General features: G+C 37.0%; 2 protein-coding genes and 1 long non-coding RNA gene across 3 annotated transcripts; 2 read left to right on the top strand and 1 right to left on the bottom strand.

Annotated features, from left to right (window-relative positions):
• Window positions 1-8,057: 8,057 nt before the first annotated feature.
• LOC116004233 lies at window positions 8,058-10,469 on the top strand. The gene is made up of 5 exons (XM_031244197.1): window positions 8,058-8,357; window positions 8,457-8,563; window positions 9,151-9,604; window positions 9,782-9,900; window positions 10,057-10,469. Exons 1-5 carry the CDS (start codon window positions 8,133-8,135, stop codon window positions 10,253-10,255), a joined length of 1,104 nt encoding a protein of 367 aa, XP_031100057.1. The 5' UTR covers window positions 8,058-8,132; the 3' UTR covers window positions 10,256-10,469.
• Window positions 10,470-11,350: 881 nt separating this feature from the next.
• LOC116003676 (protein ADP-ribosyltransferase PARP3) lies at window positions 11,351-16,602 on the bottom strand. Its single transcript, XM_031243582.1, has 17 exons — window positions 16,208-16,602; window positions 15,450-15,648; window positions 15,222-15,335; window positions 14,790-14,847; window positions 14,582-14,651; window positions 14,109-14,283; window positions 13,895-14,028; window positions 13,580-13,817; window positions 13,379-13,506; window positions 13,233-13,309; window positions 12,988-13,148; window positions 12,698-12,907; window positions 12,494-12,596; window positions 12,329-12,411; window positions 12,065-12,208; window positions 11,805-11,987; window positions 11,351-11,727 (listed from the first exon to the last, which is right to left on the bottom strand). Exons 1-17 carry the CDS (start codon window positions 16,522-16,524, stop codon window positions 11,641-11,643), a joined length of 2,481 nt encoding a protein of 826 aa, XP_031099442.1. The 5' UTR covers window positions 16,525-16,602; the 3' UTR covers window positions 11,351-11,640.
• LOC116003679 lies at window positions 11,631-12,240 on the top strand. The gene is made up of 2 exons (XR_004094695.1): window positions 11,631-11,766; window positions 11,874-12,240. It is a non-coding gene; the product is annotated as an uncharacterized LOC116003679 (long non-coding RNA).
• Window positions 16,603-17,463: the final 861 nt, after the last annotated feature.

Genomic DNA, 17,463 nt, shown 5'->3' with positions numbered 1-17,463 from the left:
TTTTCTCTCATAAGTCACATGTGCAAAATTTTGACCAAAAAAATCATATTTTGTCATCAATGGGATGCTCTTAAAGTTTAAAACATTTATCCTCTAATGACTTGAAACAAGTTTAGAATCAATTGCAAACGCAAACGCTGTACAATCAGTGACCGAATAATGGATTTGCAAACATTATTGATACTCCAAAAGGTGGTTTGCTCAAAAGTTCTAAAAATTTCATTGTAATATTTATGAAAAGCATGTATATTTCCTTTTGTAACAACTCTTGGTGTAATTAATTCTATAAATAAATACATGAGTTTGTTGAATACTTCCAAAACAAAGACATATTTGAATTTTGATAGTGCATGCGCATGTTTGTTTCTTGATAAAAGTGTGCAAGTTTAGATGCTTAAATGAAATTATTAAATGGTCAATGGACATGTAACATGAATTTTAGTATTAAAAGTATTTTTAAGATTATGATCTAAGGCTATCCTAATCCGTACAAATCTCTCACTCTCAAAAATGAGTCTCACTTACACATCACTCAATTTGTAATTCATTTACAGTCCACACTATATCCCTTTAATATCACATCACTTTAAAATATTAATAAATAAAATAAAATAAAAGAAAAAGAAAAGAAAACAAAAAAGTAAATAAACAAAAAAAAAATACAAAAGCTGTTGCAGCAGCTGCTGCGGCAACTTTTGTACCGATTGCAAATTTGCAATCCACCTCATCATAAAAAATAAAATAAATTTTTTTATTGCAAATGCCAACTCACCTTGCCAATCTCATATTGGCAGGGATGAGGGGCAGCCTAATATTGAATTGATTATAATCACGTTGATTAATTAAGAATATTACTTTCTCAAACAAATTTTGCCTATTCAGTTTGAAATTTGTGGTTATTGTTGGGAATATTTGTAATTAGGTTTTGATGATACCAAAAATGTGTTAGAAATTATTTGTAATAATTAGTCTCCAAAAGAAGAAAATGAAGAAACATCAAGTTCAGTAAACTGCTACAGTAAGGTTCAGTAAACTGCTACAGTAACTTCGAGAGATGCTACAGTACCATTCGCATGAGGCATTTTTGAACGAAGTTTTGAGGCCGAAAAAGAAGACAATAATCCATGAGAGGAGGATGAAAAAGGTGTTTGGATGTCATAGAATAAGGATATGATCCACGAGAGGTGGATTGGAAAGCCAAAGTACTCGTGAGAGGTAGATTAAAATGGTTGCAAGACATCAAGTTCGCGCTGCTACAGTACTTCGAGAGATGCTACAGTACTTCGAAAGGTGCTACAGTACCATCCGCAGGAGACGTTTTTGAACGGAGTTTTGAGGCCAAAGAAGAACATAAAAATCCACGAGAGATGGATGGGAAAGGAGTTTGGATGTCATAGAAGAAGAATGTAACACCCCGACTCGGCTATACCGAATAACCGGAGTAGTTACCGCCACACCTAGGCTAAACCCGATCATATTCAGATAGGATTCATTCTAGATGCACAGGCTAAGGATAAGGATACCGCATTCTATCAACATAACCATCAAAACGAAAATGCGTTTCATAGCATAGAGAAAAGTGTAGCTAAACAAGCTACCAAAAGACTATGGTTTAAAAGTGCAACCCATTAGGAGAGTTTAGTACGACCCGGCCTAGACAGTCATTCTAGAGTTAGCACCGCTACAAAAGATATATGTACACAAAAGCACTGACTAAACTCCCACTCTAGACGCTAACTAGTCTAATGAGTGGTACACCGGGCCCGTGTAGGTGCCCCAGACAACGTGCCACTCCCCCTCGAACCACATAATGTGGTCCAGAAACCGACACGTGTTCATGTACATCATCCACTCGTCATGGTAATCCGGGGGACTCGGATCCCACGGGTACGGGTAATGGACCACGAACTCTAGAGGGTTGCTGCCGGATAGAATCTCTATGGGGTAGAATCCCATACCTGGCTTGAAGGGCGTCAAAGGGACACATTGGCTCAACGGGAACAGGGGACCACTCCGGTACCTTCGATGAGACAGGAGTGAGAGTGGACTCTGGAGTACAAGTCAGTGTAGGCGGATCAGGTGCGTAGCCCGGGGCGTAGGGATCTCCGTCTAGTAGATACTGTGCATAATCGTCGTAGCCATACACGGGGAACTCGAACTCAGAAGGGTCTGAGTCCGGTGGGCTACAGGAACCTATGCTAGATTCCATCTGATAAAGGACAAAATGAAGTGTAGTTAGCACGACGACTAAGTAAGGTAATCCATTGTCACTCGAAAGTAAACAAAGGTTTCGAAAACAACATGATAATCAGAAAATGTAAACGTTACCCAACGGTTGCATTCTTCCTGCAATTATATTAACAGCAAAGCAGTACAATACAGTATATAAGTAACATCAGCACATAACACTTCCATTTCCGAGAATTTCCACTTAATTCAAGGTGAGACTCACAACACACCCATTATTGCTCGGGACACGACATTTTTAATTCCCACTCATTCTCTCAGCGAATAGACTTCGCTCTGCAGTATGAATTAATCATACAAAGACATCTCGTCATTCACTCAGCGAATAGACTTCGCTCTGCAGTATGAATAAATCATACAAGACATCTCACCATTCACTCAGCGAATAGACTTCGCTCTGCAGTATGAATTAATCATACAAGACATCTCACCATTCACTCAGCGAATAGACTTCGCTCTGCAGTATGAATTAATCATACAAGACACCTCAACATTCACGCTCTGCAGTATGAATTAATCATACAAGACATCTCACCATTCACTCAGCGAATAGACTTCGCTCTGCAGTATGAATTAATCATACAAGACATCTCACATTAGCATATTCACATGACGACTCAAAACAATTATACTTATCCAAATATGTTTCCAAAATACACACATTTGTCAATGGCTTTTCACCACGAAATTTCCAAGTGACAAGAGTCACACTTGTTTCTTAAAAACACAATTCTTCTTCCAAATTGATTGTGACATTCCAAAATTTCGTTACTATTTTTATTACAACATATTTTGTCAAAATTGTTCCTAACCATTCTTTTTCAGAAAATTCCAGCTTGGCGCAGTCCGAAAGATTGAGCCGGTAAAAATAGTTCCCGAACTCTTTTTCACTTGAAATTTTTATGGTAGAACCCCAACTTATAGTACTTGATTCCCATAAAAAGTTTTCTTCATTTTGATCCACGAATAAACACAGAAAATTCCATTTTTGCCCTTGGCAGTGTGCTGTCCAGAATTTCTCTCTCTGGACCAGTTTTGGAAAAAAATTCGAAAACCATACTTATACTACTCCGATCATTATGAAATTTTATATGCGGGTTCTACACTTATTGAACTACATATCTGAGAAAAATGGAGTCAAAATACCTTACCAAATTTTCCCAATAAATCTCGGAAGTTACTGTTAGAATCTATCCTGATTTCCTTTCACTATTTTCACAAGTATAAGCCTATATGGGCATAAATACAACATATACATGCATAAATTAGCTATGAACATGTATACAAAAATTACCAAAAATCCAAAGTGTGGTTTCTTGAGTCAACTAGTAGATCCACAAACTTAACACATAATTTTCGCATAAAATTCATAGTCACATAATTTACTAGCATTTGTTCACCTTCAAGTGACTAAACCAACTTAAGGGATTCCTTACCTCTTTGGAAGATCTTAAAAACCGTAAGAGTTGTTGGTTTCCTCCTTTGAGTCCTTCACCAAAGATCCTAGAAAAATCACCATAATAACAACATTTTCATGCACCTTTAGTTTACACTTAAGTTCTAGGAATGATTTAACCAAACAAAGTCTAAAGTCTTACCTACACTCAGAACACTTGAGTTGAAGAAATGCTTGGGAGTTCTTGATCACAAGTGGAAGACTAAACTATTTTCTTTCTTCTCCTTATGCTATTTTCGAATTATGGAGTAGGAGAGAGAGGGGTGATGTTTAGTTTAGCTTGAGAATTAAGTAATAAGTGCAACATTTCCATACCTATTATGACATGCCATTAATGATCCAACCAAGTGGTGATTATGATTGCCACTTGTCATCTCCCTATGGTGGCTCCTTGAAGAACAACATTTATTTTGCCAGTTTGGGGTTAAATCAGATGAAAGTTCGGATGATTATAGCTTAATTCGGGAAAATTCTAACACCAAAATTATCCTAAAAATAATCCCGTCGATAATCACTAAAATTGGGAATTTTTCGGTATCTCGCGAAATATAGGCACAAGGTCCGTAACAATTTTACCCCTTACAGTCCGTTTAAATTTTCACTTGAACTAACTAGAAGTTCAGGCTTAATCGTATTATACTTAATAATCAAATCTCTAGGAAAATTCGAACTGTATATACATCCTTAAAAATTTTACGGTTCGTGATCGGTACGTAGATCGCAGCTTATTAATAACTAGTCTAAAAAAATTCTTTCGAACACCGAGAGACCTTTTCATAAATGTCATAGCGTAAAAATATATATATATTCTCGAACCTTAACTTTGTCGGAAAAATCGAGGGGTTACAAAGAATATAATCCACGAGAGGTGGATTGGAAAGCCAAAATACCCATGAGAGGTGGATCAAAATGGCTGCGAGACATAGAATTCTCGAGAGATGCTACAGTATTCGAGAGGTGAATAGTACTATTACTACAGTGACATGAATAGTACTATTGCTACAGTAATCACGAAAAATACTCAGATGAAATTGGTTCAATGAGTATTATTCTAGCAAGAAGACTTTTAGAAGAAGAAGTTGCGAGAGGTATGAAGAAATCCTTCAAGCTAGTTCAAGATTCAACTAAGGAATTAATTATACACTTGGAAGATGTCACATGGGAAAAGGTAGTATGGGTGACAATATTTTATTTGAAAGAGTTCAAATAAAATTCAAAGTGATCAGGAGAAAGCTAAAGATGAAGAATGGGCATGAATATTTTATTCAAGAAAGATGGGTTCAAGATAGTGGAAAGAATATTAAATCAAGCATGAAGACAAAGTTGCTTATCAACATGCAAGACACCATACGGGAATTATGGGAGTAGAATATTTTATGGAAGACTTCAAGTGGGATTTCAGATCAAGCTAGCACATGAGATACAAATTAAGGTGGAGCTTCAACGGGTAAAGTATGGAGACTTGAACAAGGAAATATNTGGCGCAGTCCGAAAGATTGAGCCGGTAAAAATAGTTCCCGAACTCTTTTTCACTTGAAATTTTTATGGTAGAACCCCAACTTATAGTACTTGATTCCCATAAAAAGTTTTCTTCATTTTGATCCACGAATAAACACAGAAAATTCCATTTTTGCCCTTGGCAGTGTGCTGTCCAGAATTTCTCTCTCTGGACCAGTTTTGGAAAAAAATTCGAAAACCATACTTATACTACTCCGATCATTATGAAATTTTATATGCGGGTTCTACACTTATTGAACTACATATCTGAGAAAAATGGAGTCAAAATACCTTACCAAATTTTCCCAATAAATCTCGGAAGTTACTGTTAGAATCTATCCTGATTTCCTTTCACTATTTTCACAAGTATAAGCCTATATGGGCATAAATACAACATATACATGCATAAATTAGCTATGAACATGTATACAAAAATTACCAAAAATCCAAAGTGTGGTTTCTTGAGTCAACTAGTAGATCCACAAACTTAACACATAATTTTCGCATAAAATTCATAGTCACATAATTTACTAGCATTTGTTCACCTTCAAGTGACTAAACCAACTTAAGGGATTCCTTACCTCTTTGGAAGATCTTAAAAACCGTAAGAGTTGTTGGTTTCCTCCTTTGAGTCCTTCACCAAAGATCCTAGAAAAATCACCATAATAACAACATTTTCATGCACCTTTAGTTTACACTTAAGTTCTAGGAATGATTTAACCAAACAAAGTCTAAAGTCTTACCTACACTCAGAACACTTGAGTTGAAGAAATGCTTGGGAGTTCTTGATCACAAGTGGAAGACTAAACTATTTTCTTTCTTCTCCTTATGCTATTTTCGAATTATGGAGTAGGAGAGAGAGGGGTGATGTTTAGTTTAGCTTGAGAATTAAGTAATAAGTGCAACATTTCCATACCTATTATGACATGCCATTAATGATCCAACCAAGTGGTGATTATGATTGCCACTTGTCATCTCCCTATGGTGGCTCCTTGAAGAACAACATTTATTTTGCCAGTTTGGGGTTAAATCAGATGAAAGTTCGGATGATTATAGCTTAATTCGGGAAAATTCTAACACCAAAATTATCCTAAAAATAATCCCGTCGATAATCACTAAAATTGGGAATTTTTCGGTATCTCGCGAAATATAGGCACAAGGTCCGTAACAATTTTACCCCTTACAGTCCGTTTAAATTTTCACTTGAACTAACTAGAAGTTCAGGCTTAATCGTATTATACTTAATAATCAAATCTCTAGGAAAATTCGAACTGTATATACATCCTTAAAAATTTTACGGTTCGTGATCGGTACGTAGATCGCAGCTTATTAATAACTAGTCTAAAAAAATTCTTTCGAACACCGAGAGACCTTTTCATAAATGTCATAGCGTAAAAATATATATATATTCTCGAACCTTAACTTTGTCGGAAAAATCGAGGGGTTACAAAGAATATAATCCACGAGAGGTGGATTGGAAAGCCAAAATACCCATGAGAGGTGGATCAAAATGGCTGCGAGACATAGAATTCTCGAGAGATGCTACAGTATTCGAGAGGTGAATAGTACTATTACTACAGTGACATGAATAGTACTATTGCTACAGTAATCACGAAAAATACTCAGATGAAATTGGTTCAATGAGTATTATTCTAGCAAGAAGACTTTTAGAAGAAGAAGTTGCGAGAGGTATGAAGAAATCCTTCNTATTACTACAGTGACATGAATAGTACTATTGCTACAGTAATCACGAAAAATACTCAGATGAAATTGGTTCAATGAGTATTATTCTAGCAAGAAGACTTTTAGAAGAAGAAGTTGCGAGAGGTATGAAGAAATCCTTCAAGCTAGTTCAAGATTCAACTAAGGAATTAATTATACACTTGGAAGATGTCACATGGGAAAAGGTAGTATGGGTGACAATATTTTATTTGAAAGAGTTCAAATAAAATTCAAAGTGATCAGGAGAAAGCTAAAGATGAAGAATGGGCATGAATATTTTATTCAAGAAAGATGGGTTCAAGATAGTGGAAAGAATATTAAATCAAGCATGAAGACAAAGTTGCTTATCAACATGCAAGACACCATACGGGAATTATGGGAGTAGAATATTTTATGGAAGACTTCAAGTGGGATTTCAGATCAAGCTAGCACATGAGATACAAATTAAGGTGGAGCTTCAACGGGTAAAGTATGGAGACTTGAACAAGGAAATATTTTATCAACTCCACTAAGCACGTGAAAGAGACAAAAATTAATGTGGGTTGTTTGGCATATTTGGACTGCTGCCAAACGGTCAAAATATTATTTGTTATACAAGGAAATATTTTATCTTACAATATTTTTTATTTGACTTAAAGTTAAAATTCAATTTTTTTATTTAGGTTATTTTCTTAAAAATGAACATATTATTATTTGTTATATAACAACAACAATAATAATAAGTAATGTGGTGTAGTGGTAATAATAAATTAATAATCCAAAAACTAGCTTAAAGAAATATGAGATAGAACAAAAAAGGCGAGAAAATGAAAAAATTATAAAAATGTCTTCGCACTAAAAATCTAGGAAGATATTCTTTGTCAAATTGAGTTTTTCTTTTTTAACCAAAATGAATTTTTCTCACTGAATTTATTTTATTCGAATATTCAAACAAAAAAAAAATCAAAAAATAACTTTCAAAAATCATTTATTAGGTTTCCAAAATGGATCCTAAAAGTAAAATTAACTCATTTGTTGGTTTGGAAAATGAAAGTGCGGAATAATATAATTGGTAGAAACATTGAGGACTTGTATGAAATTACAAAATTAAACCCTTTGCTTTGTCAGACTTGTGGGGGGTCTGGAAGCAATTCTTGGAAAGTAGCTCAAACTGTACAAGGTTTTCATTTCAATTTCAATCCTTAAACCCTGTCCCGGCAGAAGAGTGTAAATGGGGAAGCACGGGAAGAAGCAAAACCACCATCGCAGAGGAGCAAGAAGCACTCACTATCTCCAAGAAGAAGCAGAATACCCACCCGCTCAACAAGGACATGAACTCCCAGAAGAGGAAGAAGAAGAAGAAGAGGAAGATGAAGACACTGAAATTGATAACAATTCATCAGCATCAACCAATGATATGCCTTCCAAATTCATGCTTTATCAGCAGTCTGTTCAGGCAAGAAAACCCCCTATATATAACCCTTGAAGATCTCCAAAGTTTGCTGCTTTTTTCTTTTTCCTGGATATGCTAATGTGCTTCTTTTATTGGGTACAGTCACCTAAAGGGGACATAAGTTATCTGCAGAAGTTCTTTTTGATGTATGTGGGTGGGAGGGTGCCCCTCCATTTCCAGGAAGATTTCTGTGGCACTGCTCTTTTGAGGTATATATGGAACAGGTTCTGTCTTGAATGAACTTCATGTTCACTGAAAATACTCTCATTTTTCATTCAAATTATACTACATGTCCATCATAGTAATACTTTTGCTTGTAATGAAATATTGCAATGAGCACTATCTTGATTAACATGGATATACAAGCATAATGAACATTGGTGGATGGGTGTATTGAGCTTTAAAGCTACACATTCACATTCCTAAATGTATTCAATTTTTTGTCATAACTAAGGGTGTGTTTGGTTGGTGGGTTTAGGCATAAGGTATGGGTATCAAAGTGATTGTTATTGTTTGGTTGATAGGTTTTTAGAGTACTACTATGGGTTTGGAATACCCATTAATTGGAAAACCCATACCCTAATGAAATAAGGGTTTCATTCCCCTTCCTACTTTCACTGGTTAAGCACCTAGACAAGTACTAGGTGGTTGTCGATGTTAACTGCTTGAACATTTTCGTAACATTCTGCACTAACTATAACAGATTCAGTAAGTAGTTATGGAAAATATGTTTTGTGATTGATTCCTGGTGGATTATGTTTGTACTGTAAAACCACTAACTGGATGCATTTGGCAGTGCAGAATGGCTTCGAGGTGATGCAAGACGAACTGCTGTAGGATTAGATTTGGATCTTGAGGCACTCGAGTGGTGCATGGAGAACAATGTGAAAAAAATTGGGGCTGATATCTCGTCCCGAGCATTCCTGTTTCATGGCAATGTCTTGCAACCTCTTGAGGCCAGACTGGTCAACGCTGGTACTCAAGATCTCGTGCAAAACATGAATCTAAAAGATGGAGAACATGGTTCTCCTGACCCTAAACTAATGGATGCTCAATTGCCTGCGAGAGATATAGTTTGCGCCTTTAACTATAGTTGTTGCTGTCTTCACACTCGTCCCGAACTGGTTACATATTTCAGGCATGCGTTGAGTGCCTTGAACAAGAAAGGTGGCATATTTGTGATGGATCTTTATGGAGGCACATCATCAGAGTGTGAGCTGCGGCTGCAGAGGAAATTTCCTAATTTCACGGTATGCTTTTCTTTCGTTAGAAGATTGATTTTCAGTATCAGCTTCAAACATGCCACATTCTAGGCCATTTAAATTCCTTTTCTGGCTACCAAACGCCCTCTTATAGTTTGTTCTTTGATAGTCTCTATTAGATTAGGCATTTGAGTATGTTCTTACAATTCACCATCTTCTTTCCAGTATGTTTGGGAGCAAACTGAATTCGACATCATTAATAGGAAAACAAGAATCAGCCTTCATTTTAATCTGCAAAAGCCGAAACGAAAGCTTCGCCATGCATTTTCATACAGCTGGAGACTGTAAGTCATGGATTATCTTTATCATTCAATGGTTACTTCCATTGCTACAAGAACAAATATGGGGAAACATGATAGCATTTTGTTCTTTTTAATCTCTGCTTCATGGTTATTTTACTTGAAAACAAAAAACCATGTTTTTTTTTTTTAAATGTCCAGATGGTCACTGCCTGAAATTAAAGACTGCTTGGAAGAGGCTGGATTTCGCCGTGTCCACTTTTGGATGCGACAAATGCCAGACAGTGAAGATATCAAAAGCACATATGGATTTTCTGCAGGACAAGACATAAAATATGAAGAGGTCACTAGCTTCCAACAACAGGATTCATGGAATGCATACATTGTAGGTGTTGCCTGAAGTTATCAATGTCATCTTCATGAACTAAAGTCCTTTTCAGTTTTGGCATTTTTCTGAATACTCAAGTGCTTGAGCTCCATAACATGAGTTATGCTTGAGATTTTGATCTCTTGAAATGTATCATCTGCAGCTCCTTTTAGCCTCCTTAAATTACACTATCATAAAACTGCAATGTTCTTAAAACATTTATATGTGGAGCAACCTCATTTGGTCAGTTTTGGTTACAAATTTGACTCTACAGTCTTAGTTCTAAGAACCTATTAGGACCTTCTTAATTTAAGAAGATTAGCTATATTTTCCTTAATTCAAGTCAATTAGCTATATAAGCCTCAATTAGCATATAAGCCACCTATTAACCTATTAAACTAAGAAGATTAGCTATATTAAACTAAGAAGATTAGCTATATTTTCCTTAATTCAAGTCAATTAGCTATATAAGTCACCTATTAACCTTCTTAGACCTATTAGCCGCCTTCGCCTACTTAAACTAAGAAGATTAGCTATATTTTCCTTAATTCAAGTCAATTAGCTATATAAGTCACCTATTAACCTTCTTAGACCTATTGACCGCCTTCTTAGTTCTAACGACCTATTAGGACCTTCTTAATTTAAGAAGATTAACTATATTTTTCTTAATTCAAGTCAATTAACTATATAAGCCTCAATTAGCTATATAAGCCACCTATTAACCTTCTTAGTTTAAGTTTATTTTTCTTAATTCAAGTCAATTAACTATATAAGCCTCAATTAGCTATATAAGCCACCTATTAACCTTCTTAGTTTAAGTATGAACTATTGGCCTTGAGTGATCTATTGACTTTCTATTGACTTTCTTAGTTTGAAGAGAAAAGAGATTAGCTAGACAATAATTTAGGTCCTTGTGATCTTTTGTTGGCTAGGCTAAGATTACAAGATAAGACATATTGTAAGTATGAGTTCCCAAATCACTCAAATTTTCTGAGAGACACCTGTGAGTATTTCTTCTTTCACCTACTCCCTAGAAATAGATATGTACATACATATTGTGTCTCATGCTTACTTGGCTAAGCCAGAACTGCAGATACACACTGAATTCTCAAGTCAAGACAGTCTGTATACAAGAACATAGGAAATTAAGGAGCTGGGATTCATCATGCTGTCATGCTGCTACAGACTATGATTGTACTTTTGTCAAGATGATTTATACAAAAGAACCAAAACAGGTGCCTAACTCTACTCTTCCCTAATGGATTCTACAGAGAAAGCTACAAGCATATCATGCCCAAAATATAGTGCACCATCCAATACATAATACCCCATTATATGAAGCCTGGTAAGCTAGGGGTGGCAAAATATATCTATATGTACTAAGCTTTTCATTTCTTCCTTGAGTTGCTGTTCTTTTATCAAGCCTCGGGCTCATCGGGTTCAGCTGTGTCATATTCCACGGCCTCCTCGTCGTACTTGACAGCCACCAAGAACCTAATGCTCACCTGGGGAAGAAAAGAGAAGAGTTTATTGTATGATGAAAGGTCAGTTTTAGATTTTCTAACCACTTGATTTTACATACCTGCTGTGGATCATACACAGCATACTCATTATAGTTGAACGGGCTGTCGTTGTGCTGTGATTCTATCAGGCGGCCGCAAGGCACTTTGATATCGTCCTTCCACACAAAATGCTCGGATTCATCAGTCTTCTTCCTGCCATGGAACTTCGCCCCGAGCTTCTTTTGCTCCAAGGATTTAGTATCCTGCTCCAATGTTCAGCAATGGTAAAGATTAAGGACTAGCTATTCAGCTTGATAGCTTAGTTCATTATGCTTGTTACCTCGGGTGGACTCGAGAACTCCATGATTTCTTCACCCATTGAAGCCACAGCCAAAACCAAGAAGCCTTCTGGCCTGTCCACTGCTGTAAAACCATATTTAGCAGCTTCTGCTGCAGCATCTGAGCAGACAATAGCTTTTCCAAACTGAAATAATTAATGAAAATGAAAATTTTTTATTTATGGATTATAATTGTTATGCCATGTAGCCTTGGTTATAACTGTTATACAGAATGAAATTTGGCATTTTACAGATTATAGTTATACCATATAGCCCGGGACCGGAAGTGAACAAACAGCCGGCAGAAACCCATTCTGCAAATGCCTCAGCAGATTTGAACTTCTGGTGCCTGAGAAAAAGAGCTTAAGCTATAAACAACATATCTAAACGAGATAAAATTGTAAGTGGAATAGACATCAGTTCCATCTTACCACACCAGAGTAGAACTTTGTTCGGCAACTTCTTAAGGTCATCGAGCGAGGGGCAAGCGCTTGGTTCAACAGCAAATATATTCTCAACTGATACTCCATAACTCTTAAAAGAGAGTGTAAAATGAACCAACATATTAGAACGTGGTTTCTTCCATAATCTGTATGATTGGATCTAGCAATGAGAATGAAGTAAATAAGGCTTACTATGTCTCCAACTCTAACAGGGTCATAAGTTTTCTCGAGGTACTTCAATATCATTTTGTAGTCATCATAATCTTTCGACAAGGCGGAAATAGAGCACCCTAACTTCACGTATCGATCATACAGAGGATCATCGAGAGTAGAACCCGACATATCTTCTATAAGGCGGGATGCAACGTTGATATCTCTCACACTCTCGAACACAGAAGCAGCCTACAAATCATCACAGATTAGGAGAATCATAAAGGCGGCTCCAGAAACCTATACATAGAATTTTAAAGAATTGCACTAACATGATCTGCAATATCAGCGAAATCCCGTAGATAAAATGGCCTCGTAGATGGCATGAGAGTGAACCATTTGTTGCTGAATTCTGCCCACAACGCTTCTACTTGCTGCCCTGCTTCTTTCGTCGATCTTATCCTCTCCACAAAGTCCAGCAGTGAATCCTCACCTACACAGTTGACGGTAAAATGTTCGATTCTTTTGGTATATTAACATGACAGATAGCATTCAGCTTAGTGAAAGAAAGTCTTACATCTTTCTAGATGCACGTCAGAAAGCATCCCTATCGGAATCTCTGGGTAATCATACCCCATCTCCATTAACGCGTACCTTTATCCAATGAATCACTATAAGTACCACTAAAACGTACCAGAGAGCGGGGGAGTATCGTTCATATACCTATAGATTTCTTGGCTGCAGAGAATTTTCATAAAATTTGCTACCATTGGATCCAGCTTGCTGTGTGCAGCTGCAACCCCGAGTTGCCTAAGGGCAAGCCCTCCATGCCGAACTTCAATTCCATCAGCCTATAGAATACAAACACAGTGAGCACAAACCCGTGTTTTACCTACATTCTACAAGCGTGGATTATGAAAGTACCACATCAAGGGGATAAAACTTGTGAGGTTTCTTCTGAATTTTCTTCTCCCTCTCCCAGGACTCAAACTCATTTCCCGTCAGCTCTTCAAAGATCCTAGAGAACTCTTTGATAGCACCATCCTCGTTTTCCCACTCCTCTAGCTTGTCATCGACTCGGGCAGTATCCCCCACTCTTCCCTTCCTATAGTACATGTGCAAACGATTCTCGGGCGCCACAATCAGTTGCATAATGCAGAAACTGCATAAATTCAAAACTTCATCATTGTCACTACTACAAAAACAAAAACTAAAACCAGACAATAGCTCGGGCAGTACTCGTTGAGTCCTCTTCCTTGATCGCAAACCGAAAGAGCACAATTGTACAGCAGCCCGTCTTTTTCAAGTATCTTTCCACCTTCATCCTGCAACTTAATATCCTTGTGCACCCCCCTCTTTCCATACACCTTAAGCTGCAATCAGCAAAACATCCTATTTATGAATATCTAAGATAACAACCTAGTCATCTCCAAACATTCGTGTATCTAAGTACCTCTGATGTAATGTTCTCAAGTGCCTCCGCACTTGGATCCAGCTTATCGAGCGGAATCCCCCTACCATCAACAGCAATGTCGCTCGCAACATCATATGCATCTAGCGGCTGAACCTCTTTTTTCTCTATGCTATCTAGCAACCAAGCTTCCCTTACTACTGGTATACCCCTCTCGCTAAGAAACACTCATATCAGCAAATATAAGCAAAAAATTTACCAAAAAAAAGAGAAGAAAATACTGTCTCCATTAAAAACTCAAACAAAATCTACTAAAATATGTTCTGTTTTGTTTCAACTAAAAATTTAAGTTCTGAACTATAAACACGGTCTCCATTAAGAGACTAAACAAAACCTACTATAATATGTTCTGTTTCAACTAAAAAACAGGACCTTTCATACTAAATTAGAGCTTTGATACTAAACTAGAGGATATGTTCGATTTATTCTATGTATTATATGTTCAACATACTCACACTGCTTCAGCTACTTTAGAAGAGCCACCGCGCTCTTGTTCGGCCGGAGAGACAACTAAACAAGTCACACCTGCGACAGATGAAACCAAATTCCTACGTTAGCACAACATAACACCATCTGCACACAAAAACATTAGTATGAACATTAATTCCTACGTTAGCACAACATAACACCATCTGCACACAAAAACATTAGTATGAACATTACCAATGACAGAATTTGCCACTTTCCCTCCGTTCTTCTCGATCTGCGATTTCCAGTATTGCTGTGCAATAGAAATTATAAGTAAACTCTCATGAATATAGATAGCAGTACCATAAAATAGTTAATTAACTCCTCAATTTTAACCAATTTAGTCCTCCCATGTGTTTAAACGTCAAATGTCAGTTTCTACTCGGATCAAATTGGTAATTTCACATTTTGGTCCTTAACTATAAGTTTGAGGCCCGTTTCTACTCAAATCAAATTTATAATTTCGCTATAGTCAAGGTACAATTTCGATAATTAATTGTGGGACCAAATTGGGTATGATTTTTTTTATGTTGATGGACTTAATTAGAAAAAAATAGTAAAGGACCAAATTGATAATTTTGCTATATTTAAGGAATAATTTAATTAACTCCGATTAAAACTACTTACATGGGTTCGGGTGAGACGGCCGGAGAGCGAAATCATCATACCGCTGAGAGGTTTAACGGTGATAACTTGTTCTTTCAGCGGGCGGTTTTTGGGATCTTGATGTTTCTTGATCAACTAGATACATAAAAAATGCAGGGAAGACAGTGAATTCCTGCATGCAATATGGAAACCCGATCGAGAGAATAGAATGATATATATATATATATGATGCAATTTACATATTATTACATCTGAGAGTGGCGTTTTATGGACAGATTCTGGAATTCTGAGGGGCTCTTCCTTTCTCGGAGGATTTCTGGTGGAGTAAGAGCAGCTCGACCACTCTGAGAAATCTCCTTTACAGTGATAGGTTCCGCCGCTGCTGCACTCCAACGCGCCGCCGCAAACCGGGCACTTATCCAGCGGGCCGTAAAACATAATTTCTTGGCTGCATGTATATATATAGAGTACGTTTAACCACACTGAAGCTTCAATCTAGCTACTCTTAATGAAATCTTTTGGGTAGAGGTAGATAAAAGATCAAGTCTAACACTCCAAGGACCCGAGTAATTATTGGACAGAGACAGGTATGAGTAATTATTGGACAGAGACAGGTTAATGGTATAGGTTGGTAAAGGCCAAATCTAATACTTCAACAACGAACTAATTATTGGACCTGACTAAGGGCATATGTTGATGAAGGTCAAGTCTAACATCCACCCAATGGATATAGTGGGTGGGTAAAAGTCAAAGTCTGTCTGACACCCAATCCTTAGAAGGCATAGGTCCTTAAAAGATCAAGTCTAACCCCTAACCGGTAAAGGACATAGGTTTGGTAAAGGCCAAGCTAAGTCTAACACCCCAATAACGGGAGATTGTTGGTAGGAGACTGATAAAGGGCTTAAAATGCCAAATTCAGTCAAGAAAATGTGATGATTGTGCCTTTGCTACTTGCATGATTCTAACAAATTCGGATAATATTATATTATATAGAAATAGTGGATTACCATCTAGGAACAATAGCGTCATCGGGGCCGGAGGAATCCTGGTCATTGTCTTTGAGGATTTGGCGCATTTGTTGGACGGAGAGATGCTCGCTCGTGTCTCTACAGAACTTGTCGAACTCGGCTGCAGCTACGTCGCCGGTTGCTTTTCCGTCCTCCTCCGCCTTCTTCTCGTCGGCGCCGCCGTTGGTGGTTTTCGGCTTCTTCGTCGGCGAGTTCTCGGGCTCATCCTGCAGCTGCTTGCTATCCGCCTTCTGTTTCCTGGTCAGCATTCTCTCCTCGTCGTGATGCGCGTGAGACCTCGTCTCATGAACCTTCATATCTGAATCTGATCGAAACTCAACAAATCTTGCCGCCGGGTGGGTTTAATTTGTTCGTTAAATTATCAGCAGAGATGAAACAGCGTCGTAGGTTGAACTGAAGTGAAGTGAGGGTGGTGGTGTTTTTAATTTAGGTTTGAAAAGACGAGAGGTGGATGCGGTGTCATTGCAGACGTGTCGTGGCTGGGAGGTACCAAGTGTACGAGGAGACACTCGGTGGTTGCCACTGCTGCTACAGATCGTCCACGTGTGATCGAAGTGGGTAGTGTACTGTACAGATCGACATGTGTTTTCAAGATCCGTATAGTATGTAATCTGATCTCTCCGGGGTGTTCCATCTGCTACTGCATCACATATGATTAATTGTCTGAGACAGGATAGGACTGATTTTGTATACACACAGTTGGTAATTGGTATATATTCTGCATGCACAATTGCAACCAAAAAAAAAAAACAATAAATTTTGAAAAATACTACTTCGGTATGTGTTTTTTTTTAAAGTCTTTGCGAACTTCTACTTTCTTTCACAAAATTTTAATATGACTATTCAGTGATACAGTTATTTTAAATATAATACTAATAAAAAAAAATAAAGCGTCCTTTAATTTACTAAGGAAAAGTGTAACATTTTTGAGAAAAAAATATACGGAGTATAATATTTTTACATTTTGATGTAAAAGTATTACATACACTTTTCCTTATAATTAATGTTGGCAAGTGTTTGTTATTTATAAGAAAAATGCAATCCTTATGACGAAAAATGTAATCCTTTTAAATCAAAATATTTAAGTATTGTATTATTACACTTTCTCATATAAATTATAAACACTTTATTCTTGATTAGTATTACATTTTTCACTATAAGTATTTCACTTTCATCTTGACCTATAAGGATCCGTGAGATGATCTAACACAAATTTTTGCCTTTTTTGAAGACTT

This window comes from Ipomoea triloba, chromosome 14, assembly GCF_003576645.1.
Source record: "Ipomoea triloba cultivar NCNSP0323 chromosome 14, ASM357664v1".
Taxonomy (NCBI): domain Eukaryota; kingdom Viridiplantae; phylum Streptophyta; class Magnoliopsida; order Solanales; family Convolvulaceae; genus Ipomoea; species Ipomoea triloba.
Note: the sequence above shows the minus strand (reverse complement) of the source record. Positions and strands in the feature narration are given on the sequence as shown.

Coding starts and splice junctions, on each gene's coding strand:
- LOC116004233 (XM_031244197.1), top strand. CDS start 8,133: ATGGGGAAGCACGGGAAGAAGCAAAACCACCATCGCAGAGGAGCAAGA. Junction 9,605..9,781: donor GGAAATTTCCTAATTTCACG/GTATGCTTTTCT, acceptor TCTTCTTTCCAG/TATGTTTGGGAGCAAACTGA. Junction 9,901..10,056: donor TTTTCATACAGCTGGAGACT/GTAAGTCATGGA, acceptor TTAAATGTCCAG/ATGGTCACTGCCTGAAATTA.
- LOC116003676 (XM_031243582.1), bottom strand. CDS start 16,524: ATGAAGGTTCATGAGACGAGGTCTCACGCGCATCACGACGAGGAGAGA. Junction 13,818..13,894: donor CAAGGAAGAGGACTCAACGA/GTACTGCCCGAG, acceptor GAATTTATGCAG/TTTCTGCATTATGCAACTGA. Junction 12,209..12,328: donor TTCCGGTCCCGGGCTATATG/GTATAACTATAA, acceptor TAATTATTTCAG/TTTGGAAAAGCTATTGTCTG.